At 36.6% G+C, this 20,395-nt stretch overlaps 1 protein-coding gene across 3 annotated transcripts in view; it reads left to right on the forward strand.

The window, feature by feature from the left end:
• Positions 1 to 20,395, forward strand: part of Grid2 (glutamate ionotropic receptor delta type subunit 2) — a 1,405,618-nt gene that overhangs the window by 1,040,404 nt on the left and 344,819 nt on the right. For all 3 annotated transcript variants that reach the window (XM_031382072.1, XM_031382070.1, XM_031382071.1), the window contains one exon: positions 11,525 to 11,722. In XM_031382072.1, coding sequence (XP_031237932.1) covers positions 11,525 to 11,722 — 198 coding nt within the window. The remainder of the gene's footprint in view (positions 1 to 11,524; positions 11,723 to 20,395) is intronic.

Below are 20,395 nucleotides of genomic sequence, written 5' to 3' on the forward strand. Positions count from 1 at the left end.
CTAGGCAATTAGCACGAGATTTTTTAAGTGACTGAATGCTAGTTCAGAATTATGAAGTTATTATCAAATGATGTTACAAGTGATGCAAATCAATCTTTGATGATATAAAACTACTCCAGTGCTGCAACCACCTTTTCTACAGGCAGGCCTACGGATCATGAAGCTAAAGTCCTCAAAATTAGAAAGGACTGCCATTCGGTGGCTGTTAGTTTAGTCACAGAACCCTACACCTAGAGGAGCTGTCTCTCAAAAGATGAGCTTATTGGGTTCTGCAACTTGTTTTCATTTCATCACAGACAGGCTTGCACCAGTTTAGAATCAAGTCCTATTAATATTCTTTGAAATTAATTGCTGGAAAATGAATTTTAACAGCAGGAATTTGGGCTCTCTTCTCCTCTCAACCCCTTGCCTCTCTCTGAAGTAGAAGACCCAGAGCTACATACTTACACTTTGAAAATATGTGTTGAATAGAAATAGGCTACAAACTCCAGTCATCTGGGCAGTTGCAAAGGGATTCTTTATCTGCTCTTGCTGGACACATAACTCTGTATTCTTACTATTGCATATTATCCTATTCTTCCATAGCAGCTTTTTATTAAAGAAGCAACTAACTGGCTTATACACACCACATTGTCTGATTCCTCAGCACACACTTGCTTCTTGTTTTTGTTTACTGAACAATGTAGGATAATCGTTGTTAGACTCCATTGTCAACTAGAGGAGCTCTAGCATCACCAGGTAGACAGGCCTCTGGGTGTGCCTGTAGTGGGTATTGTCATTAAGGTAATTGAGATGGGATGACTTGTCCCACTGCCTGGAAGGAGTTGTAATGGAATAAAAAGAGAAAGAAATGACCTGAGGCAAAACTTATATTATTTTATACTTATGACTGTGACTTTATTGTATTCAGTTGCTTCAAGTTTTGTACAGTTGTAACTATGTTGTGAACTGTGAGCCAGAATAAGCTTTTTGTCCCTTAAGTGGCTTTTGTCAGAATATTTAATCACGGAAGCAGGGAAAGTAAATAAGAGAAACATATGTACAGAAAAATAATCATGAACCATTAATAAATATCTGTCCAGGTCAGAAGGAAGAAGTTCTCATCATGACAAGAATCACTTACACTTTTGCCTTTTCCTGATTTGCTTCGTTCCCAGGCTTCTGTACTTAACCATCAGTGGGTTGACTTTCTTTATAGTGTCTCCACTCTGAAAGCTCGGATAGTTACCTAATGGAATTGCACATGATTAGGGATATTTCACAAATACGATTAAGATATAATGTCTTAGTAATTTTTAATTAAGTCATGAAAATATGCTAATAATGTACGGTTCCAGTTCCTTACATTTTAAGCTATTTGATATTTTATTCATTAGTACACCACAGTGTATTTTACCTTTTCATTTTGATGGGCATTGGAATTTGTTGAAGACTTAGACATATGTCTATTCTAATCTCCTGTTGACATTCTTAGACACAATAATATGCTTCTTCTATCATACATCTAAGCCAAAGAAATAAACATCTTCATAAGAGAGATTTGTCTATGGATTGCTCAAGAGCAGATGTTCTTAACTTGTGTGTGAACATCTCACCTCTCTGCCATCTGTATGAAAGTGTTTCCCAAAGTAGTTCTGTTGTTTACACAGCTGGCACGAATGAGTGATAGTTCCTAGTTCTCCACCTACTTCACAGTATTGCAAGTTCTCAAAACTCTTTTTTTTTTCTCCACTATCTTTTCTCACTTAGAGATTTTCTCTTCATACTTTTATTCCACTAGGTTCTGCCTAATTCAGTTCATTAATTCTTTCTTTACTTGATTCTAATCTCATACGAAATCTAACCACTATGCTCAGAATTATATTTTCTATTATCTTTTCTAATTCTCAAACTTCTGAACAGTGCTGCTATTCTAAACAAGATAACACTTCAGATAAATTCCAGTCTTCTATCAGGTAAAATGTTTTCCACTCATTTTCTAAATACATGCTATTGTCTTATAGCTCATGTCTGAAATTTTAACTATTGTCCACAGACATCCTGCAGTCCTTAAGTTGGTCTGTTATTTCTACAGTCTGAAGTATTGTATCTTTTTCTCCCTTAATTATTTTTTAATTTCTAAAAGTTGTTATGTTCTGCCAATGTTGCAGTTTTTCATATGAAATTCAGATTCTCTTTTTTCCCCTCTGAAAACCCCCTATCCTCTCCCCCATTCCCCTGCTCAACAACCTACCCACTCCTGCTTTCTGGCCCTGCCATCCCCTTACACTGGAGCATAGAACCTTCACAAAACCAAGGGCCTCTCTGCCCAATGATAACTGCAAGGTCATCCTCTGCTACATATGCAGCTGTAACCATGAGTCCCATCATGTGTACTCTTTGGTTGGTGGTTTAGTCCCTGGGAGCTCTGGGGTGGGGTACTGGTTAGTTCTTATTGTTGTTACTCCTATGGGACTGCAAACCCCTTCACCTCCTTGGATCCTTTCTCTAGCTCCTCCACTGGGGACTCTGTACTCAGTCCAATGGTTGGTTGTGAGCATCCACTTTGTATATTGTACATTTTGCATCAGGCCCAGTTTTTTATTTGCTTGTTTGGTTGGTTGGTTGTTGTTGTTTGTTTTATTTTGTTTTTATAAAACACTATGTTTAAAACTCCTAAGAAGCAATCGTATGAGACCTGAAATAGAGAACCACCCTCAAAAGGGAATATATTTGGTTGTTGTTAAATTATTTGTCTTGCTTTTCTTCCCTTCAGATTCTAGAGGAACTATTACTGTAACATTATCTAAATTATGCTGAAATTTTGCATAGGTCTATAGTCTTGGCTTTGAATAAAACATGGCAAAATATGAAATCCAGACAGTAAAGTTGAAGAGAATAGTCTTTGATGTCTCCTTTTTCTATAACCTACTATTCGTTTTTGAACTAATATTGTTTATTTTTGTTTGCTCATCTATTTAAAAAAGGTAACTGTTAGCTACTAAATTATAATTGTTCTTTTTTAGAAGTTCACACCTTCTTTCACTGTTGCTTTCTTGACACCAGTTCTGCTGTGTATTCTTCACATCTTCAGTGGGTTGAGCATGCATCCTTCTCCTGATTATAGTTCTTTGATGGTGCTATGCATGACTTCTTACATCAGCCTACTCTATTAAGTACAAGATTTGAAGCAGTAGCTGCTCAATGGGTATTAAATGGGTATGTCAATGAGTACATAAATTTTGAAAATAGGTACATATATAAAAATGCTTTAATCAAGCTAGGTATTGCCACAGCAGAGCACACGTATCTCCTTTATTATACTTCCTAGAGCTTTAATCTAATCTCAGTGTTTGCCTTTACTTCTCTGATATATTGACTCCTTGTCCTTCCAGAGAACAATGGGCCTGAGTTAGAATTTATGAATAGTGATCCAAATCTCTAATGGAGCTTAAGAATAAAGCTTTTAAAACATTGATCTGTATAAGGAATGATAGGATATAATAAAAGTTTATTTAGGGTATAAAATTTAAAAGACGTGTTCATCAATAATTCATCAACTTTCCTTAAAAGGATCCTTAGTATAATCACTTCTATTTAGGACTGTTAATCAATTCTAGTTGCCACTACTAGCAACAGATTTTGAAAACACACCTGTGAGATACATCTATTTGTATCAGTATTTACTTTAAAGGTAGAATTAAAGTTACTTTTGAGAAGAAATTTGTCATCATAAAAAGCAGTAGCAGTATACTGGGAAACCCCCAAACAACTCAGGCTGTTGCCAAGGTAATAGACAGTTCTCCATAAATTGACAGAAAGTCCCTATCACTGAAGACAACATTCACACAACTCAATGAACTCGGAGAGATTGAGCTTGTTCCTATATGAACTGCATATTCTGTAGTTTAGAAAGGCACTCAGGAGGCAATGGAAAGTAAGCAACAACCCAACCACAAAACCTTTGATATCCAATCTATAATCCCTGTAACATGTGGTAGGACAATGGTTGCACAAACCTTGTGGAAGTAACCAATTGATGTCTTATTTGACTTAAGACCCACTCCATGAGCTATAACCCATACTGACATTGCTTGGGTAACCAAGAAGAGTCTAGATAGTTCAGAGACCTAGGGTAAAAACAAATAAAATAGCACTGTTCTGAAAAAAAATGTAATGATAAAATGTTTCTTAATGATATTCTGCTATACTCATAGATCAGCACCTTATTCAGCCATCATCACAAAGGCTTCCTCCTATAGCAGATGGGAGCAAATACAGAACCATAGCCAGACATTATACATACACACACACACACACACACACACAGAGAGAGAGAGAGAGAGAGAGAGAGAGAGAGAGAGAGAGAGAGAGAGAGAGAGAGAGAGAGGCAGGCAGGCAGGCAGACAGACAGACAGACAGACAGACAGACAGACAGACCGATGTTGGAATACACAGCTCTAAATGATATGTCTTCATCAAACCCTTTCCCACAGAGTTCAGGGAAACCAGCAGAAGTGGAGGGAGGCAGAGTCCAGGAGACAGAGGGGATGGAGGACACCTAAAGAATAATGCCCTCTAAAACAATGGTTCTCAACCTGTGGGTTGTAACTCATTTAGGGATCTTATAGCAGATATCTTGCATATCAGTTACTTACATTACGATTCATAACAGTACCAAATTACAGTTGAAAAGTAGCAATGAAATAATTGTTTGATTGGAGTCACCACAACATGAGGAACTGTGTTAAAGGGCTACAGTGTTATAAAGGTTGAGAGCTACTACTGTACCATAACTGAGCAAAGCTGATATGAACTCAGAGTTGGAAGCAACGACCAGGGGGCCCACACAGGTCTGCACCAGGTCCCCTGTACACGTACTATAGCTTTCAGTTAGTTAGTACTGTTATGGGACTCCTGAATGTTTAAGTGAGTGGCTCTCTGATTCTTGTGCCTTTTCTTGGGAACCTTTTAGTTTTTCATTGGCTGTATTTGTCCAACTTTGATATGATGGTTTCAATTTATCTTATATTTTATTTTGTTTTGTTTTCTTGTTATCTATTAGAAGCCTGATCTTTTCTAATGAGAGACAGAAGAAGGCTTGGTCCAGATGTGAGGGGAGGTGGGAGGAACTGGGAGGAATAGATAATATTGTGTAAGAAAAGAATCTATGGTAAATAAAGGGGGAGGGGGAAAGTAAGAAAAAAAAGAAAATATAGCAATTTACTATGTTAAATAATTGCTGTAAAGATTTGTCAGCAAAACTGAAAGGGTGAAGCTAGTATTTCATATATATTGGGATGTTACTATCTATAATTTATTCATATAAAGTAATGAATATACTTATTACTAAAATCTGTCCTACACAACATAGTACATTTCTTAATTTTTATTTTTAAGGTTTTTCCATCCTATATTTTTAATTTTTATATAATCCCTACTTTCCTATCTCTCTAACTTCATGTTCTTTTTCTCTTATCTTTTTTAAGTTCCATTGATTACAATTTATATTGGCCAACTACTCCAGCCTTGAACCATGATTAATATTCAATGTGTATATTAACCGTGATTAATATACCAGGGGTCACACCATTAAAGAAAACAGTCTTTTTACCAACTTGATAGTGCTAGATAATGAGTTTTATGTTTTTGACTTTATTTTGTAAATATTATATTGAAAGTATTTTTGGTTTGTTTTATTTTGCATTTTTTTGTATGATTGTTTGCATGATAAACATTTATCTCTGATAATTCAATAATCATAATTTAATAAAATAATACTATTTAATAATATTAATTAATTTTTTTGTTATATTTTTGTCTGGTTTCAGTATCAGGGTAAGAGTGGCATCAGAAAAAGAAATTAAAAATGTTCCTTCAGTTTTCCTTTTATGGAATAATTTGTGTACTGCTGTGAGCTCCTCTTTGAAGGTAGAAGTGTACACTGAATCCCATTTACCCCAGGCTTTTATTAGCTATAAGATTCTTAATTACTGTTTCTACTTCATTAGATGTTATGGGTCTATTTAAATTATTTACTTCATCTTCATTTAACTTTGATAGGTCATATATATCTAAAGATTTGTTTATTTGGTTTAGATTTTTCCAGTTTGGTAGAACTATAGACTTAAAAAATATGACTTTATGATTCCTTCAACTCCCTAGATGTCCTTTGTAATGTTGTTCTTTTTATTCCTAATACTATTAATTTGGATACTCCCATCTATCCTTTAGCTATTAATTATGTTAAATATTTATCAATCTGATTCATTTTTTGAAGAACCAACACTTTATCCATTAATTCCTTGTAATTTTTCTTTTCTATTTCATTAACTTCAGTTTTGAGTTTATCTATTCTCAGAGTTATTTGCTTTTATTTTTAAACTTTTAAGTATTATTAAGTTATTAATATGAAATCACTGCAGTTTCCTGATATGGATACTTAGTGCTATAAACTGTACTTTTCCAGCTGCCTTCTCTCTGTCTCAAAGATTTTGGTATGCTTTGTTTCATTTTCTTCTCCTTCGGGGTAGTAATTTCCTTATTGATTTCTCCCTTGATGGAGTTTCCATTCAGCAGTTTTCTGTTTAGTCTCCATGATTTTGTGTACTCTCTGATAACTGTCGATATCCAGCTTTATTACCTATGTGGTCCAATAATATGCAGGATTTTATTTCAATGTTTATATATTTCTGGGAGTTTCTTTATGTCATAATATGTGATCAGCTTTGGAGAACTTCCCATAGGCTGCTGAAGAGAAGGGCATGGGTGCAATGTTCTGTAAACGTTTGTTCGCTCTATTTGACTTAGAATGTCATTTAACTTCAGATTTTCTTTAGATTTTATGTGAATGACTGATGGTGAGAGGAGGTTATTAAAGCTGCACACTTTCTCTATATTGAGGAATATCTGTGATTTTAGAACTAGTGATGTTTCTTTTATGAGAATAGTTGTCTTGGAGTTTGTTGTGAAAATATTTAGAATTGTAGTATCTTCTCAGTAAAGTTTTCTTTTAATGAGTTTGGCACATCCTTTCTTATCTCTTCTGATGAGTTTTGTTTTGAAACCTTTGTTTCAAACATCAAAATACCTCCACATGTTTTTTATTGCTTAGTTCTAGGTGACTGGAATGAATCTTTCACATTTTACTCTAAGATAAAGCCTGTCCTTGAAGTTGAGGTGTGTGTCTTGAATGTAGAAAAAAAAAGATGGGCCCTTCTTTATTAATTCAATGTCTTTTTATTGAAAAAAAATGAGATCACTAACACTGAGAGTTATTATTGAACAATGTTTATTAATTCCTGTTCTTCTCTAAGATCTACTTCAACTAACTTAGATCAGTTATTCCCTGTGCCCATTTGGGTATGTGTCACCTTCTTCTGGACTGAAGTCACCTCTGTAAAGTTGGCTTAGGCATTATAATTCCTTAAGATGGTTTTCATTATGGAAAGTTTTTTTTTTTTCTCCTCCTATAACAACTGATGGTTTTCCTGAATATAGTACTATTGTTTGGCAAGTATGGTCTTAAAGAACTTGTGTTACATCAGACCAGGCCCTTCTGAATTTTAAAGTTTCCATTGAAAAGCCATGTTTTATCTGGAGAACTTCTCATATGTCACATAGTGGCTCTCTTTGGCTTATTTTATAATCTGTTCTTTGTTTTGTATATTTGTTGTTTTTATTATTATTTCTTCTAGGGGCTCTTTTCTGGTCCTGTGCATTTGGAGTTCTGTATGTTTCTTGCATCTTGATAGGACATCTTTTTCTTTGTACATATGAAGTTTTCTTTTTTTTTTTTTTTAAATATTTTCTTTGCTTTTGATTTGGGTTTCTCCTCAATCTCTATCTATTATTTGAATGTTTACTTTTTTTTTTTTTGGTTTTTCGAGACAGGGTTTCTCTGTGTAGTCCTGTCTGTCCTGGAACTCTCTCTCTCGAACTCAGAAATCGGCCTGCCTCTGCCTCCCAAGTGCTGGGATTAAGGGCTTGCACCACCACCGCCCAGCTTTTTAAATAGAGGTTCTGGATGCTTTGTACCTGCATTTGTTGTTGTTATTTTAGATTTAACATTTTCATTGACTGGTAGATCCATTTCTTCTTTTCTCTTGTCTCTTCTACTTGACATTCAGTCTCATAATTTAATTCAATCTGTTGCTGAGGTTTTTCTCTTAGTTTTTCTTTTTTAAAAATTGTTCGGTTTTTTCATTTATTTCAAATTTTATTCCAACCTAGCCTTTCTCCTAAGAGTGTATCTTGTTATTAAATTCTACTTTCACATATTGAAGTGTTTTTATTATTTCATTCAACTCTGGTCTATCTGTGTTCAAGAACGTATTCAGATCCTCTTTTAGTTCCTTGAGTATATTTGTAACTGCTATGTTGAAATCACCATTTTATGCAAGAGCTAAGATGCTTTTGAGGATGGCAGTGCTAGTTACTGTGATAGACAGGATTTTGGTTCTTTCTGTTTGTGTTTTGTGCTGAGATCTAGGCTCCTGGAGTTCTGTCATGAATGGCATTTTTTGGTATGGGCAAAGCCTTTTTGTTGCAAGTGTTTATGAATGCTTTTACTCCACCATGCAAGATTGTAGATCAGCTTAATGTTGCTGATTTTTCAAGCCTTTGGCTACTCTGGGGTGTGGATAAGACTTGTCATGGTTCCAGTTTGGCACACAGTTTTTGTGGCAGACAGGCAAGAGTGAGGGACTTGCTCTGAAGAGCCTCTTAACTAGGTGAGACTCAGCAGAAGAGAGGCATAGGGCAGTGATTGTCAGGTAGGCTGGCCAGTGGCTTTGACCATAACTGTGATTTGTACTATAGGTTCAGACTGCAAAGTCCCAGATCTTTTTAATGGATGAAATATGTGATAAATAAACAGGCAGGAGATTGTATTGGCTCTGGAAATCTCTAATTCAGATTCAAGGTGGAGCTTCACACAGCCTGAGAATGCAGTTATATAAAAGTGTATTCCTTTTCCTAGTGATTAAATTTCTACTTCACCTAAAAGAGTTTTATGTAAGGCAGGCCCATGAAAATAGAGAATTCTCAGGGCTAAATAGTTTTAGCAATCACTTGAAGCAAGATTGCAAGGCCCTATTAGTTATTAGGCCTTGATCATATATACATGTTCCTAAAATTTGATATTAATTTATAATTTTCATACTCTTTTCTGTTTCTAATTACCTCACTGGCTACTTCAGAATGTTTGCCATATGTAGTCACTGGTTAGTCCTTTGTTCTGTCCCAAACCCAAATGAAGAATATAATACTTTAACATTTGTTCAGAAGTTGTAATTTATTTTCATTATATTTATTTATCTATTTATTCATTCTTGTGGGAAGAAGGCAGTGTACACTCCACAACACTACTGAGGAAGTCTGAAGAAAACCCATGAGAGTCACATTGTCCTTCTATCATGTGTGTCTCTAAGGTTGAACTCAGGTTGTTAGCCTTAGAGGCAAGTGTCTTTACATACCAAGCTTGTTTATAGGCCCTGAAAGCTTTACTATAAACCTTAAACTGTATAAAGATTTTTCTATCAAGATGCAAAGTGTTTATATATAACATTAAAACATGAAATTACACTTTACAATCATGTATTATATGATACCATTAAGAGTAAAAAAAGTCAGTAATATGACAAAGTGTGATTTATCCTCAGGAGATTTTATCAACTGATCTAATAATCAACCATTAGTCATTATGATGAAATATTTCCAATCACATAAAAAACTCAGTAGCTCAACAAAAATATTGGAATTTATTTTTTAATGTATTATATAATCCAAGAAATACAACTCTAGTCTGGTATAACAGCTAGAGTATCAATGATACAACCCTCTGCCTTGTTTCTCTGTAGCATATGGGCTCATTTTCAGGGCACCAGCCACTTTATGCTCATTCAAGCTAGAGAGTCTCAGAAAGACAGCAAGAACTGGTGCACATATCACATGGCTTATAGTGCATTAGCTCAAATTAGTCACATGGCCACACTGAGCATTACAAAGAGCCATAGGTTACATTTATTCTTAGTAGCTTTGAGGTTGGAGACTATATAAAAGAAGTGGGGACCCTTAACTGCCTTTTACTATTACTGTCCATTTACTGAGTGATCTAACACTAAGACAATATATCTTTAAAAGTAAATACATAGATAAAACTTTAAAAGAGAAGACACCCTGGTAATTTAAGAAACCACAATGGCAAATTCAGGACAAATACCAAGGTATCCATGCTGTTTGGGAACATCAAAGTTGGTGATGATTTTCTAAGTATACATTACTATCAGTAAATTAAGCTTTTTGACCCTGAGAATGAAAATGGTTTTCTCGGGGTAATTTTTAAGTATCCCCGAAACAGAGGCAATGTTTTACAGAGTGTTCACTTGTGTCTTCTGGAAAAGACCAAAACAAAAATATTATTTTGCTTATCAAATATGGCTTCTTTGTGTGTCTCTATAGGAAAAAAAAAGAAGAAATTTTTGTATATATTGGCTTCTATCCAAGTTATTCCCCAAGTGCTGCATAGACTATTTACACTAACAGTGGCTATCTGTAAATTTTAATGTGTTTGAATTATTTCCTCAAAGTTTAGGAAATTAATTAATAGACTATTGAATTATCTGTCATGTGCCAGCATGTTTCAAAACAACTGCACACTTAACACCTGTTCTAAAGTGAAAGCAACGTTCTAAAGTGGTGTTAGCTTTACCAGGAGCAAAGTCAGACTTAGGAGAAGATACTTGTGTAAGCGGCCTGAAACCCTAGGTTTGGTCCTCAGTATTACATGGACTAGGACTAGTGGCTAAGACCTGTAACCCCAGTATTCTGGAGGAGGATCAGAAGGATGATAAATCTAAGGTTATCCTGGGATATATGAGAATTGGACCAAACTAAGTAGAATTAAAAGTAAAAGCATATGAAAAGATTCAAGAGGTAGGGTAGAAACCAGCTTGTCCAATGTGCTAAATTAGTTTATCATAAAGATGTCTTTTTAAGTAGAAGTTATAGTAGAGAAGCTGTTTTTTATAATGAAACATATTTATATCAAAAGTTGTAAAACTACTTGCCAAATAATTTCCAGTATGTGAGATATTTTAAATTTTATTCAACTATAACTTTTGAATATTTGCTATTTTCAGAGTTGCACATATGTTAAAGATTTTATCTATTGTCACAAAGGTGGACAAAATATCTAATAGAGAGAGTAAAACCATACTTCTTAAAATCAGTTACACTGTTGATGAATCTTAAACTGTATCTAAGTACCAAGAAACAGGAAATCGTGTTCTTGAAAAGTTTAGTTACATTCATCTCAGTTTTGATCTGACAATGATGAACTGAGAGATGACAAGAAACAGGGTGATTAAGCACAATTCAATAACATGATGCATCAATAATGTATAAACCCTATTTCCAAGTTAATTTTTTCAAAGCATGAAATGGTACTTAGACTTTGTCAGCTAGACTCTTTAAAGAATGAATTGTTTTTAAGGAGCAATGTTTATTGACACTAAGTTTTTTTTATTTTTATTTTTCGATGTAGGAGGAGCCTTTTGTAATGGTCTCTGAAAATGTCTTGGGAAAACCGAAGAAATACCAGGGCTTCTCCATTGATGTTTTGGATGCCCTATCTAACTACCTGGGTTTTAACTATGAAATTTATGTTGCACCGGACCACAAATATGGAAGCCCACAAGAAGATGGGACATGGAATGGACTGGTAGGAGAACTTGTTTTTAAGGTAAGAATACATTTATCTCATACCCCAAACCTCAGCTGTAATCAATCAAAACTGTTTTCATAGGCTGGAATTTCAGAGAAAATTTTTGATTGTGGTATTTAGTCCAACAGATTCACCCAGTCCTACTTAATGAATATTGTGAAGAGAAAACTGGATAGTAAAATAAAATTAACACTTTTGCATCTCCCACAACAGAAAATGACAACTGCGATCTTCATTCTTTGTATTGTCCTTCTACCTGTTGCATTCTGTTGGTTTCCTTAGGATTTTCTAATGTAGGTTGTTCTTGGGGAAAGTCAGTAATTTGGGGGGAAGTTTAGATGTATATTTAGCTTTATCTGGTTGCCTGTTCTATATCAAACTCTATCTATTGGCCCATTTGTTGCTAACATTCTGTTAGAACTCCAGAGGATTTTTAATTGAAATGACTCCTCAATGACGATGTCATATAACAATATTCCTAACATGCGGCAGAGCCTTGGGTCAGATAACTGATTTCAAAATGGATACCAATGGAGAAGTTAGGGAAAGGACTGAAGGAGCTGAAGGTTTTGCAACCCCACAGGAAGAACAACAATATCAACTAACCAGACCCTGCAAAGGTCCCAGGGACTAAATCACCAGCTAAAGAGTACACAGCAGGGCGAGAGCAGAGGTGGGACCCATGGCTCCAGCTGGATAAGTAGCGGAGGATTTCCTTATCTGGCATCACTGGGAGGGCAGTCTATTGGTCCTGTGGAGACTTGATGATCCAGGATGGGGGAATGCTAGGGCACTGAGGCAGGAGTGGGTGGGCGGGTGGGGGAGCACCCTCATACAGGTAGGAAGAGGGAGGAAGAGATAGGGACTTGTCGAGGGGAAACTGAGAAGAGGGATAACATTTGAAATATAAATAAATAAAATAACCAACAGAAAAGGTTTTTATGCTTTTCAGATTACTAACAGAGGCCCATGTCCATCTGATGGGTTCAGACATTAAAGGGGATCGTGTCTTGAATATACTAAGTCAATCAGAAAAATGTCAATCTTCTCTTTTCATACTCTTTGGGCTCAAAATTCTGTCATTTACTCTGTTATTTTACTGGCAATCCAACAGCTTTGATTTGAAATGGATACTAGCCATGGTTAGCAGTTATGCATTTGCTTAAGAGAGTTTTATCTTAAGACAATCTCTAAGGCCTCTCTGAATCACAATATCCACTTAAGTGGGAAACTGTCATTGGTGAACATTAACCAAGATAATCAATCTGGAAAAGCAGGAAAGAAACTAAGTCTGGTCACATTAGCCAATACTGATAGATTGATAATCCTTTCCCAGATGCTGTGCTTAAAACTGCAATAAAGTCAATGTACATTTTGCAAATTGACTGACAGGGTTTGCTAATAGGTAGATGGGGAGGTGGAAGAAAGATCAAAGGGAATCCTTTCATCTTATCTACCCAACCACAGCAGTAGAAAAAGTCATCCTTTGCTACCATTGTCTTCCTAGCTTCACTTGTAACTTTCCTCTAGCTGCCATCACCTATGCACTGCACCTACAGAGGTTCAGTTACTTTCCTTCTCATTCATCACTTGCTTCTTTATACATATACATATAAATATACATATACATACACACACACACACACACATATATATATATATATATATATACATACACATAATCTTGCTCTTTCTCTCCCCAAATAGTCTACACAATCTATTTCTGATCTCTCTCTCTCTCTCTCTCTCTCTCTCTCTCTCTCTCTTTCTCTCTGTGTGTGTGTGTATGTGTGTGTGTGTGTGTGTGTTTGATTATAACCAAATCTAACAAAAGGACATGTAATATTTCATCTTTATTTCTCTTCATTATTTTTTCTATTTCCACATCCTATGTGTATACATGTATGTATATAAACTTAAACTCATCTTATTACAGTTATTTATGTGTATGTATGTGTGTGTGTGCATGTGTGCACATAATAGAGAGGTAGTACATGTGTGCTACAATGTGAAGAGGTCAAAGGACGACTTTAGGAAATCAGTTTACTCCTTATAATGCTTGGGTCCATGGGTCCTGGGTTATCAAGCTTGGTATCAAATGGCTTTATGCTCTAGGCCAACTTACTGGCCTAAATCTAAGCTCTGCATATGGAAAGAATTTTCTTCTGAACTTGTTTTATTTCTCTTGATAGAAAGATCTCCAGTTCCATCCATTTTCTTCAAATGCCATCATTTCCTTCTTCTTTATGGCTAAGTACAACTCTGTTGTATGTATACACTTCATTTTCTTCATCCTGTAATGTGATGTTGAACATCTAAGCTAGTTTCCTATCATAGCCATTGTGAATATTGCAGAGAATAATACCAATGTAGTAGTCTGAATGAGCAAGTCTGGTGAAAGACAGCATGGCATTTCAGTTAGCTTAGACAATATAATCTTTCAAAGTTTCTGAATAATTTTCTCTACCAACTTGCCTTCTGATCTCTTCTCTCTCTCTTATTCACCGTGTTCCAGGCTATAGCCTTTAATTTTTCTCACTTTAGTAAAAACCTACTCCTGCATCCATCTGTATTCTGCAGATACCTTTTTGTTTGTTTGTTTGTTTGTTTTATGTTTTTCCATACAGGGTTTCTCTGTATAGCCTTAGCTGTACTGGAACTCACTCTGTAGACCAGGCTGGCCTCGAACTCAGAAATCTGCCTGCCTCTGCCTCCCAAGTGCTGGGATTAAAGACATGCATCATCACTGCCTTGCTGCCAATACCCTTTTGTAGGGTGCTGGGCTTGGGGAAATAAAAGAGTGGGAGAGACCGGCCAGACCTCGGGGCACTGGCTGGTGGACACAGGAGACTGCCCACATACTTCATGCTGCTGGTGGGTGTCTGGCTGTGAGAAGCCACAAACCTCACTCCGAGGGCGTGGGAGGGAACAGTCTCTTGGACATCTCATATGACACTGGATACCCTCCCAGGGGCAGCTCAGTCAGCCCCAGGGCCCAAGGGAGAAAGGGGTGGGAGAAAGGGGGTGCTGTGTGGTTCTAGAACGGGGTGAGAGTCCTTGGTCCGGTCTCAGGCTGGTAACACCCGGCAACGCTGCGAGGCTTTCCTGTGGGAGATTAGACGCAACTCTTTAGGGGAAGGCCTAGCCATTATTCCAGCATAGAGAGTCTAGATGAAAGGAGGCCGTCCATAGATTTAAGGCTTTATTATAGAAGAGAGAGACAGAGACAGAGAGAGAAGATAGAAAAGGCCTTATGGAGAGAGGAGAAAGGGAGGGGGAGAGAGGGAGCATGAGGTGAGAGTAAAGACAAGAAAGACAGCAAGAGCTTAAGAGAGAGAGAGGAGGAGCTAAGTAGGCCCTTTTATAGTGGGCTGGGCTACCTTGTTGTTACCAGATAACTGTGGGGCAGGGCAAACCTAGCTGTGGTCATGTGACTGTGGGGGGTGGAGTCCAGCCAGAATACTAGGAGCTTGGGGCATTGCCCTACCCACAGGATAATGGAGTTGAGGACTTGTTTCAGACACCTAATGTCTGGGGTCATAGCTCTCTGTTCCTTCCCTTGTAGAATTTTCTGCTGGGTCTCTGGAGTAAGCCTTGCTCAACCGGAACACAGACTGCCTTTCATGGTCCACCACCCTTTCTACATATTACTTGTTTTTCAGGGCCTGTTTAAAAGTTGTCCACAGAAGCCTCCCATTGTCACTGGATTCAAAAGAGCAAGGTCTACGCTGTGCATTCTCTTCTCCCCTTTCTGTTTTCTTGTTCTTTTTTAAATACATGTGAAAAGCTTTATAAACTTATCACCTGGTGATTATAGTACCTCATATAATGTTGTAAGGCAATTTGAGATTTTTTTCAGGTATTCTTAGAGTCTCAGTATTTAAGAAATGAGTTAAGTGATGTCATCATACAGCATCAGGTGACAACATTATCCCGATTATGCCTCAGTGATTATTATTATTTTTAATTTCTAACAACTGTCTGCTAAGTTTTACTTTACATCTAAAACCTCCCATTCTCATGGCCAGACTAAATGTTTTTGCCTTTTTCTCCTAGTATTTTTTGGGCATTTAGCATATTCTATTCTGTCACTCTCACCTCCCTGAAACTGACTTGAGAGTGATAACTCTGACTAGGATAGGGGAAAATAGGGAAGGAAATACTGGGAAGAATACTCTGAACATTGAGCAAAAACTAACATTTTACAGACAAGCATGGGCAGACATATATAAGCCAAATATCAGTCAACATTTTATGGGTGTTGATACCTGAAGTCCTCATAATCATTCCATAACTTTGAAACAACCACTCTTCCTATGAGATGAATAAAAATGAACAAGGCAACAGGAATTTTAAAAGCTTGGTCAAAGTCAAACAGCTACTAAGAGAGCTAGAGTCGAGTCAGTGGTTGGCTCTAGAGCTATGGATTGTCCTCCTCGGAGCCATCCAAACAGAAAGTGAGATAAGTAATTTGATATAAGAGTCTGGAGTTCAGACATAGGACCCGGAATGGACATACATTTGAGGCTCATCAGCATATAGATGGAATTTAAATTGCCCCTCTGCCTTTCTTTGCCCCATTTCTCTTCTATCTTCAATCTCCTCCAGATCTTTGCTCCTTCCCACTGCTTGAAAAGGCATTCTCATCTTAAATATAACCTTTCTGTATTTTCTAAGTTAAATTAATTAGATGTCTTTGGTTGCAAATGACAATCCAATTGAAATGAAAAGATAATTTAATGGCTCACAAAGCTAAGCTGCCAGGGACAAGATCCAGGCACATTTCATCAGGCCTTGGGCTTGCTGTTTCTGCTGCAGCTCTGCCTTCTTGGTGTAGTCCCAGTTCTCAGGCAGGCTCTCCTATCTTGGCAGCAAGGTGACTTTCAGCAGCTCCGGGCTTGGGTTTCAGCCTCTCCTCTATCCCAGTATAAACATTAGCATTCTTTTGCCAACAGCTCTGATTCAGAATCTCAGCCTGAATACACACTGGCTCTGACCATAAACTATTGTGTCCAAAAGGAGGCACTGTTCTCAGTATCAGACAAATACAGCATGCCGGTGTCTACCACCAAGATAGGCTCTGTTGAGTGCCTTCATAAAACACATGTTGACTAAACCTATTCAGTGTTGCCCCAGGAAAAGATTGTCCAACTGGAGGTAGTGGAAATGGTTAAGAAGCAAAATACTGTTCATTTGCATGTGTGCAAGGATAATTATCACCATTATAAAGAAACTATCAATAGTTACACATAAACAAAACAATAAATTAAAAGTCATAATGAGCATATTAATCAAGTTATAAACAAAAGGCAGCAAAATGTTTAGAAGTCCATGATAAAGATCTGTTTTTGCCGACACTTGACAGGTGTTTGAAGAGGTTGTAAGATCCATAATAAAGTTTTAAACCACAGATGAAAATAAATAGAATGACATCACAGTCTCCAAATAAAAACCTGGTGGGCAGGATACCCAAAAGGAAATCTATTGCAATGGAGTAGGGCGTTTAATAATGCAACAGCACAGTAGGCAATGGAATATGATTGATTTTATAAAGAAAAGAAACAACTTGTATTATACCTTTAGTTAGAGTTACTTTCTATTCTGCATATCATTATATAAAATGTCACTTGATTGAAAGACACATATTTCAGTTCACATATGTGACATTGCTGGCAATTAACATCCATCAAAATTCAAAAAAATAAAAAAACGTTTGGAAGTGACTGTGGGGTAATTACTTTCATGTATCTAGAACTGAGTCTTGCTAATGCAGTGCTTTGCAGTTTGTATTTATTTACATTTAGTACTCACAACAGAAGGGATAATTGCTACCTTAATGCTGCAAGTAACAAAATAAAGCAAAGGAGCTTTACGTGGCCACATAGCCAAACTGGGAGTCATGTTTTAAATGCAGGTAGTCTGGTTTCAGAATCCAAGTGCTAATTTAACCTTCTTAATCAGTAAGGTGAAGAAAGAGGTCAGAATTCATGTAGTGACACAAATACATATATGTGGAGGCAAAAGAGGACTTGGACTTGATTTCCAGTGCACACGTGAAGGATCTAATCCATCTATAACTCTAGTCCCAGAGGATCCAACATTTTGTTCTTGCCTTCTTAGGCATTCAAATACATGGAAAACAGAAATACATGCAAGCAAAATGCCCATTCACATAAGATAAAATGATCATAGTTTTAAAGGATAGTTTGAAAAGATGTGCATTATGTCTATGCTCACAATACAGAATCTGTGATGGGAGTGTTGACAACCTTAGAAGACAAAGTGTGATTTTCACTGGGGTTGAAAATGTGGGAAGAAAAATAAGGACAGCTTAGGCAAGCTGAATAGGTTCTATATAAAGTGTGATAAAATGTAAAGTAAGTGTAAGATTTGATTTTTAGAAAGGAAAAGAAAATACTAGTTTATGAGATATATGTGAATATATATATCAATCATATACATATGCATCATATACATATGCACAAACACATACATCATATGCATATACCTTATACATGTCATATATATCATATATATACACACACATCATACGAATATGCATATACATGATATACATCTACATCATATACAAGAGAGAAGAGAGAGAAGGGAGAACTTATTTCCATAGTCTTTCCGGTGCAAGGCAGAAGGTTGAGACTATGTTCCCTTTCCTTGCCAACTACACCAAATGCCCTATATTTTCCCATTCGTTTGCACACGTTATATATATATATATATATATATATATAATGCATATTATATTCTGGGCTGGGTGATTAATGTCATATAAGTAAATATAAGATAATTGTTCTTAGGTTTAAATATTCCATAAACTATATGAAGATGAACTATAAATAAACAATAACACAGTGTGACAAATAACATAGGCTACCATGGCAACTCCTAGGCCAGGGGGCAGCTTCTCCCTGGAAAGAGGAAAAGATTGCATGAAAAAGAACACTTAAGCTGGGTCTTCAAGGTGAATGGGAATGTAGAAGGCAATGAGGGGAATACTTATGAAGATAGATTTGCCATGCTCAAAAGTTTAGACTTTATCATTTACCTGATAAATGTTATAAAAGGCTTGTACATAGAAGAAAAGTGTTATTTAACTCAGAATTCAAAAAGATTGCTTAGATAGGACTGAACAGGCACTGGAATGAGAAAGAACATTTTTTTAAAAAATAGATTAGGAAATAAAGGTGTGTCTATAGTAAAATGGCAGCGATTGATTAACAGAAAAACTGATGTGGGAGAAATTAGTTAATATACTAAGGAGTAACTAATAGGACTTGCAAACTCAAAGGAAATGAAGGAATGAAACATACTCAGAAGTAGAGGAAATGTGCCAATGGCTACAGAATAAAACACGTTAGAAAAGCACACCTGAAACAGAACTGTAGCCATGGCCATTGTGACACTATGATGCCTGATGAGCACCCCAATGGAACTGTCTAGGAGTGATGAGTTATTGATCTAGAATGCAAGCAAGTAGTGCCAAGGAATAAAAAGAGCATATGAAAACACAATTAACTGTGTTAGATTAATGGGAGATCAAGCTCTGAGTTATTATTTAATCCCCCAAGTTATTACATCTGAGCAAGAACTGTTGTCGTTGTTTCTGCTACTAGATAAGATAAAGAGTAGAGAACAAAGAACGTTGTCTTTGAGGGATAGCATAGAGAAACATCAGTGTGCTGATATGTCCCTCTCCCCATCATCTACACAGGAAGAGGGGACTGTAAGAGCTCTTGGCAAGACTGAGGTTTACCAGCCTCACAGTCAGACTGATCTGCAGGGAGGCACAACAAAGAACCATCTTTCTCATCACTGTCTCCTAGGAAGTCCAGTTTGTGGTGGCAGAATGCCCATAATTCCTGTGTTTTAGAAAGAATTAGTAGTTGGAAAGAGGCCAGAGGTTTCTGTGTGGAAGTTGAACACACACATCTTTACCTGCTTCCACATCTTTTCAGGACTGCACAGAAACCTCAAAAATATCTGTATTCACCAATGTTTTGTCAGTCACCAAATCAGCCTCTTTCCCTCTTGCTCAGTTGCCTATGGCAGCCAGCAATGGACCCTAAGGAACCTTCTGAAGTGTGATGTAGTTTTGCAAACCAAGTATTTTAAAGAGAGGACTAAGAGCATGTTATTTATTTGAAAAGAAAGAATTCCTTGTGGAAAGAATTCTTAAGTCAGTGACTAAGATGTTAATTTGTATTTCAGGCTAAACACTTATTAATGGCCTAATTGAGTTTCCTAGACTGTACTAGATGCAGGCCTGAAAGGAGTACATGTGGTAAGAAGTTTTGCAAATCTGAATGTTAAATATCCAATATCTGTTCACTGGATACCAGTGTAGGATAGTGCTGAATCACAGACATAGAAGACCACATACACTGTGCATGCAAAGAGGACAAAATATTTCCCTAAATATTTGTTGTTGACAGGAGGTTTTAATACTAATGAACACAAAAGATGAGGAGATATCTCTGGAAGCATAAATTATGTAGATGCAAATTCCTTAGTGGATTGTTGTAGGAGCAATTTTCTGAATTTGCAGGTGATATTTAATTGGCACACATTACAAACATCAAGGAGCAATTCAATCAGATAAAGGACTTGAATCATTAAGCACATGGTGTAATAGGTGAGAAGCATAGGTAAGTGGCAATAATAAGACTTGAATCA

The sequence above is a fragment of the Mastomys coucha genome, unplaced genomic scaffold (genome assembly GCF_008632895.1).
Source record: "Mastomys coucha isolate ucsf_1 unplaced genomic scaffold, UCSF_Mcou_1 pScaffold20, whole genome shotgun sequence".
NCBI lineage: Eukaryota > Metazoa > Chordata > Mammalia > Rodentia > Muridae > Mastomys > Mastomys coucha.